This window comes from Anas acuta, chromosome 1 (assembly GCF_963932015.1).
Source record: "Anas acuta chromosome 1, bAnaAcu1.1, whole genome shotgun sequence".
In the NCBI taxonomy this organism is placed as follows: Eukaryota; Metazoa; Chordata; class Aves; order Anseriformes; family Anatidae; genus Anas; species Anas acuta.
Genome location: NC_088979.1, coordinates 115,610,684 through 115,630,111, shown reverse-complemented (window position 1 = coordinate 115,630,111; position 19,428 = coordinate 115,610,684). Strand labels below are relative to the sequence as shown.

General features: G+C 37.3%; 1 protein-coding gene across 9 annotated transcripts in view; it reads left to right on the top strand.

Annotated features, from left to right (window-relative positions):
• ZPLD1 (zona pellucida like domain containing 1) overlaps positions 1 to 19,428 on the top strand; it is a 101,247-nt gene that overhangs the window by 66,459 nt on the left and 15,360 nt on the right. Inside the window, exons 2-7 of one of the 9 annotated variants that reach the window (XM_068694793.1) lie at positions 5,228 to 5,296; positions 5,466 to 5,582; positions 10,148 to 10,244; positions 12,149 to 12,233; positions 13,489 to 13,602; positions 18,546 to 18,766. In XM_068694793.1, coding sequence (XP_068550894.1) covers positions 13,497 to 13,602; positions 18,546 to 18,766 — 327 coding nt within the window. In that variant the 5' untranslated portion in view covers positions 5,228 to 5,296; positions 5,466 to 5,582; positions 10,148 to 10,244; positions 12,149 to 12,233; positions 13,489 to 13,496. Of the gene's footprint in view, positions 1 to 5,227; positions 5,297 to 5,324; positions 5,345 to 5,465; positions 5,583 to 10,147; positions 10,245 to 12,148; positions 12,234 to 13,170; positions 13,190 to 13,488; positions 13,603 to 18,545; positions 18,767 to 19,428 lie in introns of those variants that run through there. The other 8 variants (XM_068694796.1, XM_068694747.1, XM_068694775.1 and 5 more) reach the window with 8 other exon arrangements.

Genomic DNA, 19,428 nt, shown 5'->3' with positions numbered 1-19,428 from the left:
CTACCTTCTGCAGAGATGGCTTTCCTCCTTAGAGAAACTCAGGTGTGTTCACACATGTAGTCAGCAGCAGAATGTATTTGGACAAACACCCCCATTTGCTTCATCTCTGTTCAGACTGTTATTGAACATGAGAAGCAACTGGGGCTGTCTGTGTAATTTTCCACCACTGTGAGCATGGACTGAGTCTCTGAAAAGGAAATAGGTTTCAGGATTTGCCTCTGGAATAATGGAAAACTCAGGCATGTTTCTTTGCAATGCAAGCTAGACTACCTGTGTTTTTCAAACAAATAATTATTGCCTCACTCACTTTATGCTCTGGAGTCTAACAGGCTCCCAATCATATGAATGAGGCAATCTTTCAGCAACTTAACACTAAACTTGAGAACAGGTGAAATAAGGAAACCACTTAGAGGAAAATAACCTCTCTGTGATGGCCCTTTCTCAGAAATACAAGATTTGCTGTTCAGCACTAGCAAGTGTGTAGGGAACCAGCTGAATGGGAGAATCTGTCCACTCCTCTAAGTACTTAATGGGACACTTATTTCCTTTTGCTAAAGAAAGGCCGGTGACATCTGCATTTAGTTGAAGAAACAAATAGCAGAGAAACAAGGAAGGGCAATGCTGTAAAGCAAGAGAGCCAGATTGATTTTGCTTTCAGGTTGAAAATAGCCTTTCTCATTTGAAAATCTGCAAGCCTCAGTATAAGAGAAATGGTTGAAGTAGTGAAAGATATTAAATATAATCTAGTTGTTAGAGGAAAGGAATATAGGCTCCGGGTTTTTCTAGAGGGTGGAAATGGGCTCAAAAAGGAGTGTCTTGTGGTTAGAGATAGTAGAGTGTGATGCTTAGAGTTAGTATAACAGTAAAGAGCATGTACGTATTTAGAAATGTTGAAACTGCCATGGTCTTCAAAACAAACTGCAAATTGTTTAGACAGTATAAATATCTATGACTAAAGATGAGATGGAACATGGTAACAATTATTTTTACTTTTGTTTGCTTTGGGGGGTGGGGTGGGGAAATCAAAATTCTCTATGTAATCCAAGAAGTTTAATTGTAAATTTATTTTCATAGTGGGTTTTCATCTCTGTTACAGCTAATATGAAAAATATTTTCTAAAAACTCCCCAGTAAATTGAAGTTCACATTTGACATGGTGTAGATTGATTCCCCTTGTAGGGGGCCTGCAGATCCAAAACAAAGGCAGAGAAATTATGAAACAAAATATTTTAATGCAAGAAATTGACTGTTTATAATGCTTTTCTACAACACTTATTTCCTGCTACCAAGCAGTCAGTTTTCCAGAAAGCTGGAGAAGCTGACTGTAGTCTCATGTTTTTATTAATCCCAATTCACAATTTGTTACTACAACCATTTCTTATTTAAGTTTACCTCTGCTGATACTGAAACACGTCGGTCCTTTGATGTATGATGTTGTGCATTGGTATGACTAACAGGGATTTATGTATCCTAGTTCTATGGTCTTTACCCAGATGAGACTCATGCCAGGGTTATTTACAATCTGTTCAGGTCGTGTTTTTGCCTTTGGTAAAGCTCTGCATAAACTGGATTTGGGGTCTGTGAGATGTTTCAGTGCAAATGTAATTTCATGATCATTTTTTCCTCACATGTGCTCCCTGTTCTGCTAACAGTTTGCATTTCAGAGACTTAAATTATCATTGCTTTAGCAAGATAGAAAGGGAACTGGTTAGTTCTCAGGCTGAATATTGTTTGGTTATTTAAAACCTGTACACACTCTCTCTAGATGCCAATAATATAAGTAGACAAGGCTTTTTAAGCCTTGTGTTTGTGTAAGTGTATTTGACTACATCTTGTGAAGAATTTCTCATACAGTATCGATTCTTCTGAATTATTTTTTCCTTGCAGCTACATGAGGTGTTTCTATGTACAGTATGAATGTGTAGTAAACTGCTTGTCTGTTAGCTGGGTTCTGAATTAAATCTGATCTTTCACACTATTACCCGATTTGTTTCCTGAATGTCTTACACCAAGGGGCTTTATACTGAGAAACACCTAGAAAAGTGTGTAGATTTTAAATGCAAACAAAAATGAGAAACACAAAACACCTGGAGGAGGGGCAGAATATGTTCATAGGCCTATGCAGTTTCATCATAAGGAGAGGTGAAAGTACTGGTTTGGGCCTGGGTGGAGAAGAGGTAGATAAGAGAGGATGTAATAGCTGTAAACAGATACTGATATGGTCTAGAGAGGAAATGCATGAGAGTGCCTACAAGTATATGTCTATATCCCAAGTATAAACTGACTTCTGTCAGGTTATTTTGTGGGAAGGGTTGGATTGTGTGTCAGCAGAAGTTATGCTTTTAATTATGTACTTTTCCTGAAGGTTTTTGAAACATTTGATTTTGAGGTATACTGCAGACAAGATACGTGAGTAGATAAGCTAATCATGTGTAAGAGTTCCTCTGATCCTAAACAATGGAAATATGTTTTGGCTGACTTGTTCCCTCTAGAAAGCCTTGTAGGTTGCAGAATTCATTACATGGACCCTCCAGCAATCACTGCACACTTCCTGAACTTGTTCCTGAAAAGCCTGAGTTTCCCTTAGGAGAGCAATACCTTTAATTTCTTAACTGAGCATGAGAATTCCATGTGAATTATAGAATTGAAGAGTATCTTGTTTTGGAATAGTCTTATTTCTCCTCATGCTTAACAAGTTAGCAGTCTAGTTGAGTTTTGTGGAATTTCTTATTAATGGTGAAGTTTTAATATTGATGTAAACCTGGCAAAAGAAAATATAGGATATCTCCATAGCTCTATAGAAGAGGATAATTCTGATATCAGTAGTTAAAGAAAAGATTATTTCTTTTGCTGATTAATAATAAATAATATTATTCATTTGCCTAAGAGAAATGCAAATCTGGCAGGCTCTTAAGTTATATCATGGGCAAATCAGCAGCAGAATTTAGCTTACGTATGGACTGGTTAAGAGTCTTTGGACCTGCCCCTTTGGAATTTGTTCTCTTCTACTAAGTTTTTCCATTGTGGGTATCAGCAACAAATTTTGAGTGAGTGGGGCTTTCCAAATCCAAAGGAGAGTGGCAGAAAACTGTTTTTCTCCACATCTCTATACAAGGAAAGAGAAAGCTCCTTAGATATTAGTTACTACAACTTGTAATCAGGCTCTGTTCAAAAATTCTCTAAAATCATTGCTTAAAAGAATCATCTATTCTAATATCAAATAATACATAAAACAATTAGTGAGCTAGGCAAAAAGATTTTTGGAATAGGGACAGATTCTGAATTTTTAAGTGAACAAGTGTATTATGGTTGTAATGAGGTACATTTGGAAAGCTACACTTTGCTTTTTACCTGATAAATTCATAGAGTTGTTTTATTTGCTCTGGCCAGAATAGCTGTTGGGAATCATTTTGAAGAAAGCTTGCAATAATATTGGATGTTTTACAGAGCAAAAATAATTTCTCTACAAGTGAACTGTGTGAGATCAGAGAATCAAGTAGTCTGGACACATCCCTTTAGGGATTAGTGGTGAAATATTCATTCATTTTTTTCCTTCATGTTAATGAATACAGGGATTTCTTTTTATTTCAATTTGAAAGAGTAGATAAATAAGGTAAATTTCCCCAGAGCATGTAGCCACCATTCCTCTGTGCATAGCTGCTGATATGACTGGCTTCTGGGGTGAGTCTAAGTTTGTAAGGACCTGTCCTGCAGCCTTCTTTGTTGTCTCTTTATTGAAGACCATCATCTGCAGCAAGAGAAAGATCAGATGACAGCTGTGATGCTGGCAAGGACTTGTTTGTGTGTGCATCCCTGTGTAGGGAAGCAACCTAAATGTAGTGGAAGTTGTAGTGGCTGACAGTGGAAATGGAGAGAAATTGCAGAGGGTGTCATAAGATGATTTGATGTTTTTAATAAACTCATCTGAAGGCCAAAAGGCAAGGGATAACTTTTGATTTTATAGCTGTCTTAAACTGAGATTCTTGTTTCAGAAACCTACTCAAGGGTAAGACCATGCTATAGCACTCTTGTTTGTGAAAGTGATATTACATTGAGATACTTCATTGTGGACGTGTGAGATGAGGTATCAAACCTGTCTAAACACTTAATATGAAGTAAAAGACATGTCATTGCTGCACATCCCTTGGTTTATCTTTTTATTAGTCCAAGGCTGCTCTAGTCCTTGCTATATTGCGCTATTTATATTGTAAGGTTGGATTTTTTTTTTTGAGTCCGCTCACAGCCAAACCACCACTAATGTTATAGAGTATGCCTGAAAAAAAGACTAGAAACTTCTGTCTGCTTGGTTTGGGAGCAGCACTGGGCTCTCCCCGCTGGGTTTGGAGCAGCCAGGAATGATCTGCCATTCTCAAGTGCACACAGCATGAGGATTGTGCGTGAGGGGGCTTGCTGCTCAAGGGGAAATCTGCTTTCCTGCTTTGCTGCCTTGGTAGCGCATTTCTGTAGGGCAGGGAAGCCAATGTGTTAGGCCACCACCATGGCTACTCTTTGGGGCTGGCCAGGGTTGCCACAGATGTGCTCAGAATTACTTTGATGTCTACCAGGAGTTGGCCTAAGTGAAGGCATGGCAAAGGGAGGGCTTCTCTGTTCCGAAAACCACGCTAAGCACCAAAAAGTCCAGGCACCTCCAAAGCTTTCTCTGTGGTGCCAAAACCTATAGACTACGTTTTTACCTGACTAAAGGTATAATGAAATCTTCCAGGCAGAGATGGCTGTAACAAAAACTGAAGGGAGGAGGGAGCAAAAGGAGGCAGGAGGGAGAAGAAAACTAATGCAACAGAAGGGAGTTAAACACCTCCCTCTGCCCCCCTCTAAGTCTCAGAGATCGGGGAGTAGATGTTATGAAGCAGGTTCTGTTTCTAGCAGCTTGATCTTGCCTTTGTATGCAGTTGGCTTTGTGTGCATTGATGTACTGTTTGTAATTATCATTCTGTTGACACCTGTATTCATAATGACACCCCCATATCACATTTTCATCTCAGCGTGAAATGTCGCTCTTTTTGCTTTTGTTTTGTTCTGTACTATGAATTTAGCCTAGAATTGAAAAAAACTGGGCACTTCTCACAACACACAACGGGACATTGATAACCTTGCAGCTTAGTTACTGATCCTATCTCACTGCTTCCATCTGTCTCCTTCCTCCCACCCCTCTTTTTAAGCAGACAAGGTTTTCCCTCAACAAGCTGATGACAGAATAATTTCTTCAGGTTGATTGTTTGCCCCACATGGACCTCTGGAGATCTTCATACAAGTGGAGAGAAGCAGATCAAAAGGCTGTAAGAAAAAAAAGGACTGAAAAAAGCCACCATAAAGATCCTGCTCAGGTTTCAGTCTGGTGATGAACAGACTTGTAAAGTATTCTGAGACCTGTCAAATTTTCCCATCTAAAATCCAGACCTATCTTAAAAAGAATTTTCATAATGAGTGTCTCTTTTCCCCCACCAGCAGGCTCAGAGTGTTTTCTGAAAAAGTTCTACAGGGCAGAGAAGTTGAACACTTGATCACATGCGGGAGTACAGGATAGATGGAGTACAGCTGACTCAACAGCTACAGGGGATTTGGGTAAGTGCCCACCATGTCAGCCAACTAGAACTTTTTAAAATATTGGTAAATGTCAAATTATTTGTAACTTACAAAAAAAAAAAAGTTGTCGCTTTAACACTTGCCTGACAAGTTTAATCTCACTGGAAAGTCTCAGAAGGAATTGGTTGGGAAAGAGGTCTTAAGGGAACGGCTAATGAAAACAAGAAGGCAAATTAGCATCCAACTATGAGATGTTTTTTCTCAATTTATCTTTTACCTAAATGTACCCAGACCAGACCCACACTGTTAATGTGAGGGGAGGAAGGTTAAAAACCCCTTGTAGTGCTGAGGTTTCCAATGTATGTCAAACCCGCTCGCTTTGCTTTCAGGAGGAAAACAATCAATTGCTTGAGGGAGACAATGTTATCCAAGTTGTGGTGTCAGTGTGCCTGTTCCCACAATCATTACATTGATGGAAGAAAATTTTGATAAGCGAGACTTATCTGGTTCCCACTGCAATATAATGAAATGGGTTTGCTGATTGGAAATGACATTGTCTCCAGTCACAAAGCCGACTGGATGTGATAATTGCACCACCTTTCATTATTTTTTAAAGTATTAATAATGACGATATATTCTTGAGTAAAAATAGCAGGGATTTGAAATCAAGTCTTCAGTTAAGCTGATGAACTGATATGATCCAAATTGACATAGTTATTCTAATTGCTGTGTGTACTGTGAGAGGAAACTTTATCATGGTCTAAGAGCAGCAGCAGAAGGGGCTATTGGCCCTGCTTGTGTGCTTTTGATCAAAGAAGTTTTTTTATTAGTGTGTGATGTTTTGTTTTCTTTCAGCTAGGTCTTGAGCAGTATCCCTCAGGCTTGATTTAGACGCAGGCTTGAGAATTATTTCAAACCTAGCTATAAGTCCAAAATGGCTAAGAGAGGGACTCAAAACACAGTGAAAAAAATATCCATAAGCAAATCTTTCATAATAAAAAGTATTTTCTTTTTAAATGTAAGCTTCAGAACAGTAAGTGCTCTCTGATTTCAAGTGCTTATGAAACTTGTGGTTCTCTATACCTGCTTAGACCAAGATATTAGCAGCATTATTTTACCCTGTATTTGCTTAACTTTTAAGGATCTGATAGGACTGTACCATGCTACAGCAGTATTCTACAGCTTTACTGTATAATTTCTGTTCCTAAAAGTCAGGAAAGTGAAGTCATTCCGATAGCATAAACTGTTGCTGCTTTTTGTCGATGAAGTCTTATTTTAATGGTAACTTTTCAAGCTGCAAACAGATGGCTGCAGTATAATCTACTTGCTAGTGACATCAAACATTATTTACTGAAGATTTATATTTATATTGCTCTCTTCAAAAGCGTAAAAAGAGTAATTAAGTAGAATGATACTCATTTAGATCTTCATCTGCCCATGTGACTGCAGGGCTCTGGGGGCAGGCAATAGGATTAAGAGTGTTTCATCTGTAGATCGGTGTTTTTTGAATCCAGACCATGGTTAGAGGCAACTGAAGGCCATTATCATGCGATGACTCTTCAGTGGCCTATATCAAATGATTTGATGGTCTCTGTAAATTTGCTAGCTGATGGAACCCCCATAATGATCAGTGGTCTGAGAAGGAAATGGGTAGCCTGAACGTGCATGTGCTGAATGTCTTTTAGCCTAGAAACAACCTGTTCATTCCAGGATTTAGGCTGGTCTCTGTTTGCCCATACTGGGGACCCTGCTCAACCATTGCTTGTGTATTTGTCTAAGATGATCCTGGGCTTGCTTTAGTCTCTTACTGATTTTCAAATTGCAGCATCTCTGCTAAAAGTGAAAGAGGAGCACAATGTGGAACAGGTGCAAGAACAAAATCAGCCAATTTTTCTCAATATTCAGAGTAATTAACCAATGACTCAAACTCTGTAGTCATTGTGTTCATTGCAGATACTTGTGCTACCAGTCTGTAGGTGAGTGCTGTGTGCCTGGTGGTAATGTGATGGTCCTTGTTTTGTAATCAGTCTGTTTTGACTATGGAACTTCTTGTTCATAATGTGCTGTGACCAAAGTGAGAAATCCAAAATGACTTTAATTTTATGATACTAGTCAGATGTGCAGTGACTTTAATAGGAAGTATGTTTTCAGTTATGTTCTTGGATTTTCATGTTGAATCTAAGTATGTGCAAAGTTGCACTAAGAATCTAACTTCGAACTCACAAGATTAAGGAGAAATGTAGAGCAAAGTGCAAAATATTAAATTATGAATTTTAATAATGAAAAGAAGGTCTTGTTTTGTCAAGGACTTCCATATCTGGGTTAAAATTATCTTTTTTTTTGAGATGACAGCAATAGTCTTCAAATCCTGTACTGAATTTTCTTTCTTTCTCAGTCTCCTTTTGATGTCAGTTTTTTTTTCTTATGCAGTGGACAATGTAAAGAGCATGAAAGTGAGAAAAGAATTTTTAAGTTTAATTTGATTTTTTTAAATTCCTGTCCAAAGATATGACCATTAATAACTTGCTTCAGACCAGTTTTCCTCTCAAATCTGCTCTCAGTGATGGCGTTCTGTACTTCATATCCGTGTGAATGTCCTGTGGGAAACGATGATTATTCTTGCAGGTTGGGAGAATAGCATAGAAATCTTTCCTGTGTGGCTCAGGGTGTGATTTCTTTTTTTGAATTTTTATATCTGAAGCTTTTGTTTTATTTATTTTTTTTTTTTCACATCTTATTGAAGAATCCAAAAATCACAGCGTCAAACATTTCAAACAAATTTTGATTTTTTTTTTAGCTTGCCTATCAGATGCTTAATATTTAGGTACTTTTCTTATATGATACAATAAGCGTGACTTGGAAAACACTAGTGTTCTCAAAGGCCTTAGCTTGTTAAAACAAATGTCTGAAGGAGTTTTAGCAATATCTTTGAAATGCAGGAATAAAGATCTAAGTAGCCTATTCAGATGATCTGTGTGGGAAGAAAAAACCTGTGTGTTCTGGTTATATTTAAGTAAAATCAAACTGTTTTTTAAGCATAGCTACAATAAAAACAGTATGGAATGGGGTGGGAGAAAGGTAACTCATTTGTATTTCACTCGTGGATGTTGGAAACAACTAGAGTAACTCTCATGCTTGGCACAGAATAGCAGGTCAACAGTTTGATCCATGTTTTCAACAAGTGGATCTACTAACTCAGTGTATGCCTTGTTCAAAAACAGTTATTTTAAAATGCTTTAACTGTTTCGCTTCTAGTCTCATATCTCCTTGAAAGGTATTGTGCTACTTGAGACTCTTGGAAATATTTAATGTAGGCATATTCTTCATTTGATCGCTGTTTCTCTTTATACCTTGTAAATATGTAGTGAGTTTCTATTCAGACTATACAACAATGTCATTGAGATTTTAACACCTCAAAATATTCATAATAATTAAAATAATGTACTTTAGCATACACTGTTACAACAAATCCTTGGTTACACTGAGATGCAGAAGCAAGTGCAGCAGCAAGACGGACATGAACCAAAAAGACAAGGAACTCATTTGTCATAAGATGACTATGAGAAATAGAATGCATTCAACAATATAACTTAAAAATATTTTTGAGTAAAAGCAATAATTTTTCTATTCCATTACTTGTAGAGACCTAATGTATGTTGCTAGGAACCATTTAGGCAGTTACTAGATCTGTATGAAAACACTTGTAAATGGAACTCTTTTTCCACTAGCTTTATTATGCACTTATCACATCTATAATTTTCTTTCAGGATTTTTCATTATTCCCATTAACTATTCTTTTTGAAAGACTTTGTCAAGAGGCATAAATATCACCATATTATTTCGCAGCACTGCCACACCCCATAAATGGAAAATTAAGAACTAGCAGTAGGTTATAAACTGTTGTTATATAGGATTAATATTTGAAATAAATAACGTGCTCAAGTCAGAACTAGCTTACAAATGAATTTCAGTAAAAAAAATGAAGGGCTGAATCAGTAGTGAATGCTGTTGACAATGGAAAATTTTTGAAGATCATTCTGAAGAGGATGGATAAACAAGAGAATTAAATGTCAGGTAATGAAAGAGAAATGAAGTGGGAATTTAGGCAGGTCACCATTCCACAGAATTTCTAAATTGAATGCAAAATAGATTTTCTTTGAATTGTAGACATCTTTACTTGAAAATTTTGTGGAGATTTTCTAACATGGCAACTTGTGTGAAAGTAGAGACAAGGACTTTGTAAAATAATTGAATTGAGGAATGCATGTTGAAACTATTACCTCTTCGTACTCTTCAGTGATACACAACACAGAACAGCAAGACTTGCAGTTATGACTGTGCAAATATAAATATATACACACACACATGTATATATGCATGTATATATATATAATCTTCAGTTTATCAGAGTCTCATACCCTGGCTACTTCAGCATTCTGAAAGCTTAGTGTCATTTTATTACATTGAAACCCAAATACATTGGGCAATTTTTCCACAGCACTGGTGGTTTTAGAAATCTAAATGATCCACGGTCTCTCAATCTCTGAAATAATTTAATGAACCATGTTTGGTAACTCTTGAAATCCCTGTCTTTTTGTCTGTAGTTGTCCTTTAAATCTGTTCTACTTGAGAGAGTTGTCATGTGAATTTCTTTTGGTGTTGATTGAAGTCCTGCACACAGACTTTACCTCCATCCCCAAGGTAATGTAAAGAACTGTTCACTTGCTAAATAGAAAATATTAATCCTTGTTTTGAAGATATCCTTAGGTGGATGGGTGGAGGCAGAAACATTTGGAAGTGAAATCATTTAAGGGACTATGAAAGGATTTTCTTAGGTGGTTTGAGGATTTTGGTGAGTCCAGGCACTATATTGAATGCCATAAAACATAGTAAATCATGTAAACACGGAAGATCCTTGATGATGCTCAGCAGAGAAAAGTGGAGAATGAAGTCTGAAGAAAACAGAATAGTACTTTGGGTACATTAATTGAAACCTAGAGTGTGTTCTTCAGCTAGGAGTTCCATAGGAAGGATCACATTTCCCTTGCGGTGTGTGTTGATGTGTTTGGGATCATGAAAATGTCTTTTTAAGAACCAAATATGATTGCTGCTTGCTGGACCAGAGAAGCATGCTGTTTTGGAAAGCACCTAGAACTGTATACCTCAAAAATGGCTCCAAGAACTCCGTGCCTTTATAAGAGGAATTAAAAAAGGGCAAACGTGAATCTTTCACATTGGCACATTGACTGATGGATTGTAAACTGCCCTATTCCTGACACTTGTTTTACTTTTTCATGTGTAGGTTTTTTCATTTCATGTGTGTACAGACAAGAAGTACCATTTTGATGAAACTTTATGATTTTTTATTCAGATGAAATTTAGCATTTTTGATTGAGAAATTGCTAGAGACATTTAAGAGCAAGTAGAATGAGCAAATACAACTACCTTGATTCATACTGAGGTAAACGGATAGGTGAAGTTGACTTCTTGGGTGTTTTTCTAGTCCTGCATTCTCTCACAAGAAATAACAATAATAATAGTAAAGGCACATTACTACTTGTTTAACTGAAATCAGCAGGAGTCAGCCCAACTGGTGATGTAGAATCTGCATGATGATCCATCTGCAGATGAGTGAGTAGTTGGGGAGCAAGTTAGACGTAAGCGGTGGTGTTAAAATCTGACTTGCTCTGAATGCAGCTAGAGAACTAATGCTATAAATACTTAATGTCTTAATTCAGTTTTGGTCCTTAGCAATCATCTCTCCTTCCTCTGAAACACAGCAGCAGTCAAGTTTAATAATTAAAATTTTAGAATTTACTTATAAGCTCTGCTTTTCATCTAAAATAATAGCTAAGCTACAGCTTTGTCAGTGTCATCTTTCATTAAATTCTTTTCAAATGGCTTTTTTTTTTTTTTGGTAGCAAAAAATACTGTAGCAGTTAGAAAATTGAAGTCAGATTTAGATCTTAGTAAATTGCCCTTGATTTATACTGTTGTAACAGACATTAGAAACTAGCTCATATACAACAGAACAGTAATAACCACTTTATCCAAGTATCTGTTTTACATGCAGAGGTGAGGCTCCAGTACACTGGAGAAATGTCAGTTTTCCAAACTAAAAACATTTCTTTCAAAATAGTTTGAATTTTCGTGGGTTACAAAAACAAAACAACACAACTTATTCTGAGGAAAGGGTAAGGAGTTCATAAAAATGCAGAGGTTTCATAGCAAACCAGTGCGGAATTTTAATTTCTTTTTTACTCCTAATTCTTCATCAGCATTAGCTGTGTGTGCTGTTAACCTCCACAGAAGTCTAACTGAAAAAGAACAGAGGGTCAAAGTGTCATTTCATTTAGCTTTTTATCCCCCTGAAACTAAAAGGAGGTTGCTATAGGTCACACTTGGATCGGGAAGTAGTGCAGGTGTTACATAGTGAAATTGCTTTTGGATAGGATAGCAGAAGTTACACCTGACTTATAAAGAAGAGAATAGTTCCAGTTGGATGGGATATAGAAAGGCCAAGTCCCTGTGACAGCATGCATGCTTACAAAGGCCCTGGTGTTTTCAATTCCATTTTTTTTTTTTTTTTTTTTTTTTAATCCCAGGTACTCCCAAGCAGAACTGTGTAGGAGTGAATGGCTATGGCTAGACTCCCTTGGTGATACACGGACATCTCTTTGGCTTCCTTAGGTAGATTGTGACTCACTGCTTTGTTCTTGCTGGTTTGTTTGCTGCCAAGGAACATTTGGGAGTGTTGTGCATGGGTCCCTTTCTCAATGCAGGGCTTAAATCCCAGGTTTATTTTCCAGAAGCCCAGTTTGAAAATTAGGGGAAGTCTTTGCATTAATATGAGTAGGCTTTAACTCAGACCACTATACATCCACAAATGATCCATTTACAAGAGCTGGGGTTTGTCTCAAATGTTCTTTCTCTGTGCCAGCTTTTTCCATGCCTGCATGGAGGTGGTGTTTTGTCTGTGGAGTTGATGAATGCTCTTCGTCCTTTTGGAGTAAGGTGGTGATTGGTGTCCCTAGCTGTGGTGTTAGAGGAAGCAAACCTCTTAAAACTCTCTCAGAATTGCTCAGTTCCTGTGTATGAAGAGTATTGGTGAATCTGAGTTCCAGATCAGCATGGATTTTATGATCATTCAAGAAAAAAAGAAAAGCAAAAAACCAAAAAGGAATAAGACTTAGGTTTGTGGACAAAATCCTTGATATTTGATATTCTGGGATGTTTTTGACAGATGTGTGAATCAGATCTTTTTTTCATTTTGCTAAATATCATAGGTATTACACCTTGGAGGTTTCCTCCCAGGAAGAGTAATTACTTGAGACATTAAAAATTCATGCATTCTGACCTTCTAGTCTGGTTGTCAGGTATGATTCAAGTAGATGTAATTTCTATGCCAACTCTGTACATGAGCTCAATACAATTGTATGCATGCTTCAAAGAACAGATTTTTGGCAATTAGATATGGACTGATTTCATTCGAGGACCTTGAGCCTGAGAAGTGTTCAACAAGCCATTTATCCATACAGTTTTCAAGGACTTGGCTGAAATAAAACTATTGTTCTGTTTAATTTATCTTTCTCAATGGCTTTTTTACATTGAATTTTTTTTTAAAAAAACACCCTGCATTTAAATACGTAAGCACTTTTCTAATCTATCAATATATTTTAGGGCAGGTTTTCCTTTTTATACCATCCTTGAGTATCTCTTTTGCCACAAGTTATGACTACAATCTGTAGAAGTTAATAGAAATTATTCATTATTCAGAAGTAGAGAAATGGGCCCAGCTGCCTGTGGCCTCTTTCCCATACATTTGTGAGCTTTATTCCAGATTCCTTTGCTGGAGGCCATCACCTCCCTAGTGGTTAAATGTCTGCAGTAAGCATCTTGAATGCAATGAGCAGATGTGTGTAATAACCACCTAATGTTTTGCTAGGTTTTGCAATGGAACAGGTATGGTTTCTGCTCCTGCTGACGATTAAAGTGCTTTCAGTGACTGCTCAGTTCAATGGATACAACTGTGATGCTAACCTCCATAGCAGGTTTCCTGGTAAGTGTTTAATAGACTTTTTTCTAAATGGCTTCTTTATTGTCTTGGTTCAAAGCAGTGCTTATTTTTAAATACAGAGCTTTAAATCTGTCTGAAGCCTGGGGGTAGGGCTTCACATTAAGAGAGTGTTAACTATCCGAGTGACAATAAAATTGCTCTAATGTTATGTTTTACTCTCTTTTTAATTGCACAATGGGTCAAATTCAGCCTAGTATTAACAAATATAACTCCTCTCACATGAGCTGGGTTTGACATGCTTTTTCCAGGGCTCCGTCCTGTCCAAGAAATTTATCAGAGGTCATGGTGTTTTAAATGTTCTTTGTAGGGTTAAGAGTTTGACATTTCTAACTGGGTTTTCTTTCATGTTTTGTCTGTATGAGTTACTTATGTACTTTTATTGAAATACAGGAATATATGCCAATTTTTGAACAAAATAAAGTTGATGGTAAAATTCAGTGCCTCATTTCAACATTAAGCTCTTGGTTAAGAGCAGGTGAAGCAATGAGACTTATCTATGGATGACCTACATTCATGCATTAAGAAAATAAGAATTAAGTTGTTCTGGGGACATCAGACATCTGGAGCTGTTAATACAGTTAGAAATAAAATTACATTTTGATCTTAGCAATATGTATATCAGTTTACTCAGCTAAAGAAAGTTTTAAGTCTGTTATATGGCTTATCCTTTGTGCCTCCATTGTTTCTTGGACAGAATAATAACAATACGAGGCTGATTTTAACTGATTCACGTCTTGTGTTTCTGAGATAGTGATTGAATCAAATGGTGCTATGATGATCTCTCAGTTTAGTACTATGCTGTAATGCCTTTCAGTGTTGTTTTCAAATAATTATAGTGCTGATTTTCCTTCAGGAAGGATCATCCCTTTTTATTCAATTTAAGTTGGTAGAAAGCGTACATGTTTTCTGCTTCCTATTACATCACACTGCTAGGTGGTTTGCTGACATGAAGAGTGGGTTTAAGTCTTTCCCTTGATTATTGTGAATATGAAAAATCAAGAAATACAAGACGTGAAAAGGATCAAATACATTTTTTTTTCTTTGTGTGGTAAAAAAAAATAATAAAATAAATCATTGTTTAGCTGAATATTTCATGAGCTACTTCTGTATTTCTGTTCTTAGAGCTTAACAGACTTGCCTCAAAATTGTGGGTGAATTGGACCCACCTGCCTCAGATCTGCCTTACATAGTTTTTCATGCAACTTTTTTCCCTTGTTTCAGGCTTCTTGAGAGGATTGCAACCACTAGAGGGAAGCTTAGTTTCTTTCTGTGCTCTGCAAAAGCTTCTCTGGTCACCTTTTTGCACTAAGCCTGTGCCAAGGTTTTATATTTGCTATGTGATACCCATGAATTAAATCCAGCTCTTATTTGGAGATTTAGGGGCCACTTGCAGTTCTGTCTCATAGTAATGGTTATATCAGATTCCATGCCTGATGAATCTCAGGGAGTCAGGGGCACATCTGTTTAGGCTACAAGTACACAGATTTTTTTAAAGTCAATTCTAATCATGCTGTTCTGCACATTGCAGCTGAAAGTTGAGTTCTGCTCTTTCTTGTTTGTGATCTCAGACAGCACAGATTCAAAGGTTGGAATTTAATCAAAACTCTTAGGGCTGAAGAAAAAATTCTGCTTATGTTAGTCATTCATTTGAGTTACAGGTAAAAAAACAGAAAACAAAAAACCCTGTTGTCCTCAAATCTGGCAAGTATTTTTGGTGTTCAGGAGGCTAAGTAACATACAGGGTTTAGTGGAGCATGCTGGAACTCTTTTTTTATGGGTTCAAGAAGCCCAGAGGATGGGTGAGAGCCTCTGCTGAGAGAGGCGACTTGATCTTGCTCTGGTCACTTCCCTGGTGCGTGGCTTAGGCTGTGGCTTTTGTATGTGCAGGCCTCACTGCCTTCTGAGGTCGAATGTAACAGGGAGCAGGGAATGAGGGGGTCAAAAAGGAGAATGTTTCAAACAAGCATCTCTGAGATTCAGGTATTGCGTGCAGGGCCTGCTTATAGATAGAATTTTCTTCTCTGTTCCTTATTTGTTCCCCATTAGAAATGTTTTTGTCAGCTGAAGTTCCAAACGTAGGGTGAGAGTGGACTTTGCAGATGAGGCCTGTGGTGTGCAAGTCCACAGAAGCCATTGATTTTTTTTTTTTGTTGTTTTGAACTTGTTTGCTCTTTTACTTAAGACTGTGAGGAACAGAAGTTTAGGAAGCTTGTCTTCAGTGAAGATGAGGAATTAAGCCTTCCTGAAGGACCCTTAGAGCTCATCCATTTTTCATTTGTTTGTGCTTTTATCATTTATTGCTTAGGTGACTTTTTGCATAGGGATGATGCTGCATAAGTAGATTGATAAATAATCAGACAGGGCTCTTCCTGCAGCTTGCAGGTTTTGCAGCGTAAGTATGAGATAATTAAAAGGATTGAAGAAAAAAATGTATTTGGTAGATGGAAAGTACTTTGACTTTTTGTACTGAAAGGTAGACATATTCTACAATATGTAATAAGGTCAAATCCTGCCATCCTTCAGAGAGTTGCCTGGATGAAAAAGCTTTAGTTCTGCATTGCAGTAGAGCATAGCTTTTAGAAGGCTTTTGGCGTGTACAGCCACATCAGTACAGCTGTCTTCAGATGGGAAACACAGCTTTGATGCAGGGGCTCTTGCCGTAAGTGCATACCGAAACTTAGTAAAGCTAGTTCATCTCCAGAATATACTGCCACTTCTCACGCACTGTGCATTTTAATTCACCACTGAAGTAGGAACTTGATCAAGAGGAGGCTTGTGCAGAGAGGCTGGTTTTGACCTATAAGTGTCCTATAAAATACTTCTGGTGAAATGACTTTTGTCAACAGTGTTCTGGCAAACTCTTATCCTCCGCAGGTATTTCTGTCTTCTCTATGGCAAATCTTGGCAGTACACGGAGGGGCACCAGGCAGCGAAGCTGTCAGCATTTGGCTTGTGTTGCCATGAGTCCACCCGTGACTCGACGATGTCTGTTACTGCAGTATCTGCGTACCTCATGAGCTATGCTCTGTTTTGCATGTGATGTTGACTCAGAAAACCAGAAGCTTTTACTGTGGGAATGAAGCTACTTTTGTTTAAATGTACATAGATAGGGATAATGTTTAACTTCCTAAATTCAGAAGAAATTTGCTGTGTGTTGATAATCTTAAGAGACATTAGATCTGTTTGCATCTAGTTTCAGATTCACTTCTGAACAAATACAATGCTTGAGTTGCAGAGTGAATAAATGTGATGATAATACTTCCTTGTAAAGCATGAGCAAAACTTCAGTCTGGGAAAGCAGCTTATTCTCTTGTATAGTGCTAAGGTTGCTTTTGTGCTGTAGAGTTCTCATTTCATTAGTGTCAAGTGAGAATTTTGCCAAGTGGTAAAGGTACTTTAACAGGAAAAGTAACACCCTGTTCTTTAAAAGGCTTGAAGTGAGTTATAAAATTAAGTGAGCTAGTTTATATTACATCCTTCAATTTATTACAATCTGTTCATTGCTTTGAGCAAGCGTAAAAGCATGTTCTTTGTTATTTACCTTTTTTGTACTATTCCCTCTACCTTAGCATACCCATTAAGTGCATTATTAGAACCCTCTAGTAGTGGATACCAAAGTGTGCATCTTGATCTTTGTACATTATTTTATTGGAAATAAGTATACGTACAAACCAGGAGAATATCATGCTGCGTCACTTCAACTTATGTTCTTGCCTCCAGTATCTTTCTGCCCAAATTTACACCCAGCAAGTAACATTTATCACCACATTAGCTAAGGCCAGAGTTTAGCCTGTTATTTCCTGTACTTGATTGTTTTGGCTTTAAAGCCACCATTAAAGCTGTCGAAATTAAACTGCTTGTGCTCCTGTACCACGGGGGAAGAGCTAGTTCATTGTAATAGAGATTTCATTTCCTCTCTGTTGTGTCAGTGCAGTGAAACAATTCATTTCAGCAGGCTTAATGGTATGGTATTGACTGAAGTTGTTTTTACAATTTTTAATAGCACTTAATCTTTAAGCAGGTGTAATAAATGAGTTGTTATATAAAGGAGTAATGTCTGTGTTGAACATGATGCAGTACACCTTTTTGCAGAACACTAGGGCGAAAAAATAAATGATTCCTCCCCTTCCCCATCATCTAAATGCAAGGAGAAGGGCTTGCTTATAGAAAAGTTATATAATAGCTAGCTCTGGACTCAAACTATTACTTTTTCCTATATCCTAACCTGATTCTTTTCTACTCAAATACATAAAAGTCTTCAGAATTTTCAGATAAAGGGTCAAATTCATCCGAAGGAGGTTTTTTGCTGCTGTTCAAAAACTTATCACAACTTGTAACAGTTGCTATTTTCTAGGTCCTTTTAAATTGTTGTAATGTACAGAATGACAGATTGCAGGACACCTTGTGGTTTCAGTCATTGTCTTCTGCACAGCCTGAGACTGGTCTGGTACAAAGTGGACTCCAGACAATCTCAAGTGCACATGACTTCCATGCCAGATGGAAGCGGGCTGGAGGGCAGAACTCAGCCTCCCAAGTTTCTCAAAATTGCTGGGAATTACTGTTTCAGAAAAGGGCTGTTTAATCAAACTCCAAATAAATAACCACTTGCTGTTTTCCAGTCCTTTGCAGTGCTTTGGTTTATGGATGTAGTACTGAATGACTTATTGGGGATTTTTGGAGTACTATTTTTGTTGCATGGTAGAGTATGTTTACTGTATTATTTCATGTTTTTCTTTAGTGAGTAGATTCAAATATATTATTTTTCAGAATAACGCAACTTTAACCACTTATATTCTAATATTTTGCTGTGATTGGGGTCTAAAAATCGATTTGATCAGAAGGTACAACACAAGACTAATTGCTGCAATACTTATGTTTGTTGAAAAGCATCTTCTTATTTCTTTTCCTGTCTTATTTTTGTGCAGCTGAACGAGATATCAATGTTTTCTGTGGAGTGCAGACCATTACTATGAAGATAAATTTTTGCACAGTTCTTTTCTCTGGTTATTCTGAAACAGATCTGGCTCTGAATGGGAAACATGGGGATGCTCACTGCAGGGGGTTCATCAACAACAACACCTTTCCAGCAGTGGTCATTTTCATCATCAATCTGAGTACTTTGGAATCCTGTGGAAACACTTTAGTGGTAAGATGAGATCTAAGTGAAATGGTAGCATGGATGTTTATGCGTAGGATCAAGCGAAAGCCCTGACAGCATCATATTTTACAGATAATGCTTAAGTTGTCTTTCCTAGTTTACAATATAATGTGTACATTATATTTTCCTCACAAGAAAAACAAAGTCAATGATTTATTTTGATTTCTAATTAGAAAATGTGGTGGGACAGGCTTGCCCTGTGATTACATTGGACACTTTTTTATTGCAGTAGTTTTTTCAGTGGAAAAGGGGATTTTTGCAAGCCATTCTTAAAACCTTTGAGTGTGTCTTGTTTTGCTGAAACTTTTCAAATACCTACTTGTGAAATGAAAGAAAAATATTTTTAAGAGTTGGTTGATCAGGTGAGAGTTATAGAATGGGTACTTCTGCACTCTTGTGGGAGAGGACTTGCTGAGTGATATTATATACTCTGTGATAAGGCAGGGATTTCAGGCTGAAAGTCACAGGGGGAATATTCCAGCCAGAGGACCCAACCCCAAGAAAGGAAGCTAACAGTAGGCATCTTTGCAAGTAGTACTCTGTGTAAAATCACAGCTATATTTAGAACTGCCTGGCAACAAACCAAGGTTTTCAAGCAAAATTTGAATGAATGTTTGATCCCCCCCAAAAAAAAACAAAACAAAACAAAA